The sequence below is a fragment of the Vigna angularis genome, chromosome 2, assembly GCF_016808095.1.
Source record: "Vigna angularis cultivar LongXiaoDou No.4 chromosome 2, ASM1680809v1, whole genome shotgun sequence".
Classification (NCBI taxonomy): domain Eukaryota; kingdom Viridiplantae; phylum Streptophyta; class Magnoliopsida; order Fabales; family Fabaceae; genus Vigna; species Vigna angularis.
The window spans coordinates 23386425-23394950 of record NC_068971.1 but is presented as its reverse complement, the minus strand read 5'-3'; the positions used below and the strand labels follow the sequence as shown (position 1 = coordinate 23394950).

The 8526-nt window shown below is 32.4% G+C and overlaps 1 protein-coding gene across 1 annotated transcript; it reads right to left on the bottom strand.

Annotated features, from left to right (window-relative positions):
* Nucleotides 1-1937: 1937 nt before the first annotated feature.
* Nucleotides 1938-4119, bottom strand: LOC108322781 (FBD-associated F-box protein At2g26860). Its single transcript, XM_017555019.2, has 2 exons — nt 3356-4119; nt 1938-2581 (listed from the first exon to the last, which is right to left on the bottom strand). Exons 1-2 carry the CDS (start codon nt 4106-4108, stop codon nt 2162-2164), a joined length of 1173 nt encoding a protein of 390 aa, XP_017410508.1. The 5' UTR covers nt 4109-4119; the 3' UTR covers nt 1938-2161.
* Nucleotides 4120-8526: the final 4407 nt, after the last annotated feature.

Genomic DNA, 8526 nt, shown 5'->3' with positions numbered 1-8526 from the left:
GTATATCAAAGGACATTAGTGCAATGAAGGGAACGACAACAACTATTTTAGACAATTAACAACGGTTTTCGAATTAAGGATCAGATGAAATAAAAAAAAAATAGGGAGGTTTTAGTCTCGACTAAAAACCAAGACAAAAAAGAGAGATTTTGCCTCAGTTAAAAAAATCGAAGAAGTAAACAAAAAAATTAGGTTTTTGACAGTGATTCCTACAAGAACCGATGCCACAAACCCTTAAAATTAAATATTTATTTTAAATCTAATACACTCTATGGCTTCGGTTTCTTTTTAACTGCCTCTAAAAGTCTACTTTATGCTTTGGTTAGGCTTTTAACCGCTTATGTCCAATTTTAATTAAAAGATTAATTTTATTTAAGGATCTTTAGCTTCAGTTTGAGCAAGAACTGAGGCCAAGAGTCTTTTCTGCCTTGGTTTTTACCACAATTGTTGCCTAAAGTCTGTGTTTTTTAAAGGATGATTTTGTTTTTATAACATCATATATCACAGAAACATACATGCATATAAAAATAGAGTATCTACAATACAAAAATATAGTCCAGAATATATTTTTCAGTGATAAATATATCAAAGTCTGATATGTTGTCATATCTACTCATCATCATCATTATTTATAATTGTACAAATTTCATAGTTATATGCTTTGTTTGCTTCCATTGATGTATTGTTCACAAGGATGAAATCGAGAGTCAGTTGTGTGTGCTTGTATATGCTAATTTTTAGAGAAATGAAAACATGGATTAGGAAAGAAAGTTCAATTGTGGTTTTCCCTTATTGTGACATATATGACTTTTTGTATGACCTTTCATGGTTGAACCATGATAATTCTAATTGAAAACAGAGGTAATAAAGGAGTTCATAATGGAGCAGAATCGATTCTCGCCCAAGCAATTCTTATTTCATCAAGAAGAGTAGATTCTCTCCTAAGGAGAATTTATTCTTTAAAAAGAATCAATTCTCACCCAAAATGTCCAAACAATTATCTATTTCATCTTTTGAAATCGATTCTCTTCGTTGTCCTCTCTCAACGGTCTCTTTCAAGGCTCACTCTTCTTCCTAGATAATATAAAAATTTTTATGTATGATGAGTGTGTTTGATTTCAATTTGTGCATTGTGTATTATTGCTATGTTGGATAGGGTTTATTGAATATTTGTTTATGGAGAAAAAAAAAATAGACAAGTCTTCTTAAATGGAGAATAGGCAAAGTGACATAGAGTAGTTTAGTTTGAGAGAGCTTTTGTAGAATTTATGCATTAGTTGAATGTGTTAAAGTAATCATGTGCTAATCATTCTCTATTTACCAATTAAAATTAAAATTTTATTTTATTTAAAGTAATAACTTCCGTCTTATTTTAACTTAATTTATACCACTCTCATTTTTTTAAAAATTAATTTAATCAATTAAAACTTTCTTATTTTAAATAATAAGTCAAATTTTTATTTTAATTTAATTTAAACTAATTATATTTTATTTTAAATTAACATTAGTTAAAAGAGTAAATTTATAAATCTCATAATTTATTATTAATATACTTTTATCTATCACACTCATCAAACAATTTAAATATTGACACGTTTTTCAATCCTTCTATTTTATTATTCTATTTCTTTCCTTTAAACTTCTGTGTTTGTTCAAACAAAATTTAAAGTTCTCTTCATTATTGAATTAAGCCAAGTTTAAAAACAAAAGAAGAAGATCGAAAGAAAAAGTAACAAAAAAAAAAGAAAAACTCAATTAGCCAATTATGGACTTCATTGTCCTCCTTTTTGAAGCAAGAGAAAAACATCCAACTTGATTCCAACTCATGGTTATGAAATCGAAATAGTTTAAAACTTAAGCCAATTTTCTAAATTTTAGGCATATTGAACTATACTTAAGACATTTGAATCGTATTCCATCTACTAAAAACAAAAATGTCAAACACAAAAACAAGTTAAATGGATAGAAAAATGGACATCAAGTTAACCTACATTTTGTGCATAAACATAAATATCAGAAATCAAATATATGATTCAAAAACTATAATATAACTATTGATGTTCCACAACCACCAAAATACAGAGTTACATAATATGTAGAAGCCAATTGAAAATGCATTCATCTAAGAACAATTACAACATACATAAAACCCAGCCAATCATCATTTAAACAAAAGTTTGCATTTTGCAGAGCTTTTCGGGCACATGACCAATTCTTGAAGCATTTGAAACTTGCTTTGATGATGATTTGAGGAATAACTGGGTCTTATCTTGTGGATTGTCATGGTCTGCAAAGCTGTTGAATTTTGCAATATAAATTTTGTAAATTGCAGCTCAGGTTTCCTGCCTGTATAATTAAAAATAGTACACCTTTTAAGCTGTGAAGCAACGCAATGAGGAACAAATTGTGGGCAAATCCAGCTTGTGCTAGAAAATGGTTCCACGGGCATATGAAGCATAATAGTTTCAAGCTTTGGACAATGGTTCAGCATTTTAATCACCAAGTGCCACTGAATATTCAATCCAAGGTGTAGCTCCAAATCAACAAGATTTTTAAAAAGAGGAAAACTCTCTTTCTTGAGCTGAAATAATTGTAAGCACAAGATATTATAATGTTGCAAATACTTTCTAAAAGAAGAACAATGCTAACAACAAACACTTTTAATTTAAGGACTTCAATTTTCTAATTGAAATTCGTGCACATTACACAAAATACATGTTTTTCAATGATCTCATTCCCAAACTAACAAGACCCACATGAAAAAGAGCCTTTGTCATATAAGTGTCACACAATATATAGGTTCTTTTAAAGTTAAAGAGAGGTGTAAGTTAAAAACATTCAATATACTTATCTAACATGATGATTTCAAGGTATATTTATAAATCTAGAAAATAATTAAAATTTACCATTCTATTTAAACATAATGGGATAATGGGTCTTGTTAAAGTAGATAAAAAAAAATTAGAGTTTTTTTTTTAATCTTAAATGAGTCTAATGCGAAAACTAAAATATATTTATTTTCGTGTATTTATTCTAAAATCGAAACTTGTTATCCCGGACGAATCAGATAACATGCCGTATTTAGTGGATCTTACCCCAATTAAACGATAAACACATGAGAATTAACATATCAAAGTAAATAAAGAAAAGGGGAATTTTTTTTTAAGAAAAGGAGAAATTATTGTATACTATTAACCATCAAGCATCTCTTGTCTCATTGAATTACATATCTTATGGTGATTAATAGAAATAATTAAGGATGAATCTAAATCATGCATCATACGATAAAACATTCTTCATCAAAATTTGAAAAAAATTTAACAAATCAAAGGTTTTATTTACTTTCCATTCATACCTTGAGGAAGAATCTGAAGTGCTCCACATTAGACACGACCTTTAGAGGAAACTCGAACACATAATCAACTTTAAGGTCTGCCCTAACCAATTTGGGCATGGTCGGAAACTCTACACCGTCCAATTTGTTATCCAGAAATATATGATAGGCTCGAAAATCTTCCAAAACGGGACACCCATGAAGAACCTCTGCAAGATACTGAGACTTGGATACAAAAAGGAAATCCAAATGTAGGGTTTTGAGAAGAGGCAAATGAACCTTAACAAAAACATCTACGGACAATCGATACAGCTTGAGAACAACAAGTGTTTTGCAGGTCCAGATGATGTGCGGAACCTCAAGTGCACGAGGAATCTCGATGACCAGTTGCTGAATACCACGCTGAACGACGGTGCTTACCCATATCTTGAAGAGAGGGTAAGGGAAGTCGCTACCGTAACCGCACGTGCGAGGGGTAAGGTTGAAGCGTGCAACTGTGAGGGGTTGGTGCATGCGGCACTTGAAAAGGGTTCCATAAGCGAAATTGAAGAAGGATGAGTAAGATCTTCCATTTCTGATGAAAGTTTGGTCGTCAAGGTGAAGAATGGCTGAAAAGAGCCACAATGGCTGCCACCTTTTGGAGAGAAAACTTGTGGCAAAGGAATCATGAGTTGAGAGAAAAGAAAGAATGTGACACAAGATTTCATCAGGTAATGCACTGATTCTATCTTTCCTTTCCATTCCACCATTACTCAGAGGAACACATACAATCATATAATCACAGGAACTTGTTCTTCAATTTCTTTTTTTTTTCGACCATACATTTATATATGAAGGATTTCAGCATTTCCTAATAATTGAAATAGAGTTTCATTAAAATTAGTCTTAATAATATAAACTTTCATTTAATGAGACAGAATTTAATATTACAAAGTAACCGATCTCATTAAACTAGTAATAATATAATATTAAATTTCATTAAATGAATTTTAATACTTTTATTCTTTATGCATTAATATATAGGCTTAAATAATTGTTGGGTACTTGATATATGACTGCTTTTTCTTTTGAGCATCCCAATCTTTTTCTACATATTGTTGCTTAGTTAAGATTTTAAGGATCTTGTAAATTTATATATTTTAAATTAAAATTTTATTAAAAAATTATTTTATAAAGTGTTTAAAATATTTTTTATTTTTTTTTAATTACTTTTTTTTGACGTCAAGAGGATGACGTGGTTATTATTTTCATCTTTCCATTTTTAATTCACTGATCAACTTATTTTTTCCTTGTCAGACATCTTTCGTTACATTGTTTAACTCGCTCCTTTTCTTTTTAAAGATTAACTAACCGACAAGTATCAAGAGATAAAAAAAGAAAAAAAAAAGAGGAAAAAGACAAGTTAATCAATAAGTTGAGAATGAAAAGATAAACTTAAGAAACACGTCATTCCATTGATAATAAAATTAGAAGATAAAGAAATATAAACTAAAATAAAAAATATTTCAAGTTATTAATCAACGTTTTAATGTAGAAAGAAAAAAATGAACTTTAAAGATTATCAGTGACATTGTTGTAAATAATTGTCCAACCGACGTTTAATATCAGAAAAATAGAATTTTGACATCAATTAACATTGAAATTCCCTTTTTCAAATGTTATATTGTTGTTTGAATAAACTATTTGTGTCTAAATTGTCTCAATAGATGAATTCCAATATCTAAAACAAAAACAAGATAAATATATCCCACAGACACACTTCATTCACTAATGTTTCTCTTTCCTAAAGAGCTTTCGAAACTTTTGTATTTTCCAAATCGTTAATTTTATGCCTTTGGATTTTAATAAGCTCCTTCGTGTTCACAAAATCTATCTTTTTCTTGCTCATAGATTCATCATATTTATGCATAGATTTTGTGAACCTTGAAAGAGTGATTGAAATCAAGAGACTAAAAATTACCAGATCTAGATTTCAAACAATTGGTTGTTGGATTTCAAACAGTTTTTTCATGTTTACAAAATCTATGCACCAGTGCAGAAATAGCGTTTAACGTCACACGTTTAACATTTAACAAAAGAAAATCCAACGTAAAAAATGATCGATGACAGTTATGTAAATAAAACAACATTATAGACATCGGTTCCCCAATGTCAGACGTCAAATAAGTTATAGACATTAGTTCCCCAAGGGTCAGACTTCAAATGGTCTGCATACAGAACTGAAAAGTCGTTGTGTTATTGCCTTTAGAAGTCGGCTACAAGGCCCTCGTCATCTAACTCGAAATAGACGTCGACTCCCCCCTTCACAAACGTCAAAAAGGTTAGAAAATACCTCATTTTAAGCGTCAATATTAATTTTTTTATGACATATAGATGTCCCACCCCCTCCCCAAGACCAGACGTCAAATCCTCCATTAGAAGGTTCAAAATCATAACTGAAAGGTCACTTTTTCAGACATTAGACATCGGATCCCCTTCTCCGGACGTCAATAAGCTGCGAAAATATCCAAAAAGTAGCGCCAAAATGGATTTTTTTAGCAATTAGACGTTGGTGGTGGAGAGGGGTTGTAAAACACCAGAAAAATATTTTTTAGAACTGGTGGTAGTTTAAAAATAGTGAGACTCGATTATTTTAATATTAAATGATTTATTTATAAATAGTTTTATTATAAACGAGTTTCATTATTTAAAACGTATAATCTCTCTAGAAACCTTTTCTAAAGTTCTCTACGTTCTCTATAAGAGTTTTAACTTCTAAGTCATCTCTTTGACGATCAGGAGGTACTTAAACGACCACGACAACGAAGTGTACGTTTATACTTGATCAATTTCTTCAATAGAGCAAGTAAGTTTCGACTAATTTTTTTTTTGTCATTCTTAGTTTGAGATCATGCATTTTAATCCTTTGTTTCATGTGTTTTATAATCTCTTTTCCTAATTATTTGTAAATCTAAGGTCCTAAGGACTCTTTCGTTTTTCAAATCGGTGTTTCCTAGGTTTTTCTAGAGATTTCTTGCATTTCAAGCAATCGGTGAGGTGTTCTTAGAGTTGGAATATTCTTTGTGAGGTAAGGGAAGCTAGAACTTGTTCTAGACTATTGTGTTAATTTGAATTTAATATATCTATGTAGAATAAAATGAAATGCATGTATTTGAAATTATTGTTCTAGTGATGTTTGAGTTTTAAATGATGATCCAAGGTGGTTTATTGTTTGAATGATTGGTGTGACATGTTTAGATTGTTTTACTATTATAATTATGTGTTTGGAGGTTGTATTGTGTTGGAATTTGATTTTAAAGTGTTTGGAATAATGAAGAGTAAATTACTTGAGTTTCAAGCTTAAAAAGGGAGGTTTGGGTGAGTGAAATTTAGAAATAGGTATTGAAGTGAGATAAAAACTGCTCTAACACTATTATGTGGTTAATTGAGACTTGTTAGAAGAGTTAGATGGTTTAGAAATGATATGTAACAAACGGGGTGGTTCATAGTTGAAGTTGTCTAGTGTTTTTAGGGTAAAGAGAGGGTTTTAAGTGGTGAGATTTTGAAACAATGAGTGTAAACTATTTTGGAAGGTTGGAGGTTTGTCTTTAATGCTATTAGGACTTGTCTAGGCTATTAAATGATAGAAATTTGGTTTAGAATGATTAGAGTCATCTTCAACTGAGTTATCGGGGAGTTTTAGTATAAATTAGAGGTTTTGCATGGTCAAAACTTGAAATTGAGAGGTTGTGAGTATTCTTTAGATGTTATGATGTGATAACAAGTGTAATTGGACTTGGTTAGGAAATTGGTAAATTGTTATAAGTGTTAGAAAGTGTAAACATTGAGTTTGGGTAACTTATAGGAGTGAATTTGGGTTTCAAGGTGTCAAATTGAGTTGCAGTAATGTTTTCAGAGTTTTCTCAATGTTTGGAGGGTCTTAAGGGTCTTTAGAAGTTAGGGGTAAAGTGTGCAAAGTGAGAAAAACATGTCTTGTTCTTTCTGATAGCGCCTGAGCACCCAAACAGGGCGCTGAGCGCCAGCCCCCGAGTGCCCGATCGCCATTAGGCGCAGCTTGGCACCACTACATCAGTTTTCGGGGACAGGGGGTTAGGGTTCTGGATATCAATTTTGGACGTTCTTTAGGTCGTTTTGGGGGTTTTGGACCCTTCTGAAGCTGTTCGTGAGGGTTTCAAAAATTTTTTCCTTACCTAAAATTTAGTATCAAGATGCCATGAAGAAATTGTGTTATTATGTGATTTTTGTTGACTTGTAAGGGTGTTTCTATTTCTTTAATGTATGATCAGTAGTCTCATGTATTGGTAGAATATGTAAAGGTGAAGTGATATCAATGGTTTCAAAGTTATGAAGGTTAGTTCCAAGGTGGAACTTGGTTTTGTTCAAGTGTGTTAAAATGAATGCAGGTAGCTTAGTCTTGGGGGGTTTCTTGACGCTCTAATGGTCATACATTCTAATATAAAGAGGTTTGACGCATGTGGTGAGAGTAGCACGAGATCTTAGTCTAGGTGCTTCCAGTATGGCCTATGACGCGATACAGACTAACCTTGTGATGTGTGGTAGTGTGAAACCCAATTGGCAAGGGCTTTACAAAGCAGTAGTGGCCGCCAAAAGTGCATAACCCACCACAGCTCGACATTCATTGATGGAAGCGGCCTCCACGTTCAAGATTGGAGCGACTTCTCAGACCAAAAGTGGCAGCAGAATGGAGAATGGATGGAAGCGGCCTCCACGTTCCTGTGCTTGCAAGGTGTTTGTGGAAATGTGTGGCAGTGTTTGGATGTGGTGTATAAGGAATTCTAACTAAGACGGCTTTCCTTAGGGGAAAGGAGCTAGAGGGAGACAAGCTAAAATAGCTTCAAGTAAAGAACTTGAGAGAATGGTTGGATTTCAGCAACATTTCATTATCAAACTCAAGTTATTTTTACAAGAAGGAGAAGCTCTCTTTTATAGAGTAAGAGAAGCATGGCTAGAAAGCTACAACGTGCATGAAGCTACGTAGACTAGGTGCATGTTTCAGGCAAAACATATCTAAAACGTGCTCAAGTGCAGAAGCTACACGGTTGGTTGTGTTTCACGTGGAAAATGTTGAAAACGTGCTTCAAAGAAGGAAAAGTTGATCCGTGTTGTTGAGCGGTACTTAGGTGCACTGAGCGGTGGCAGTGGATGCACTCTTCATTGCTTCCTTTGTTCTG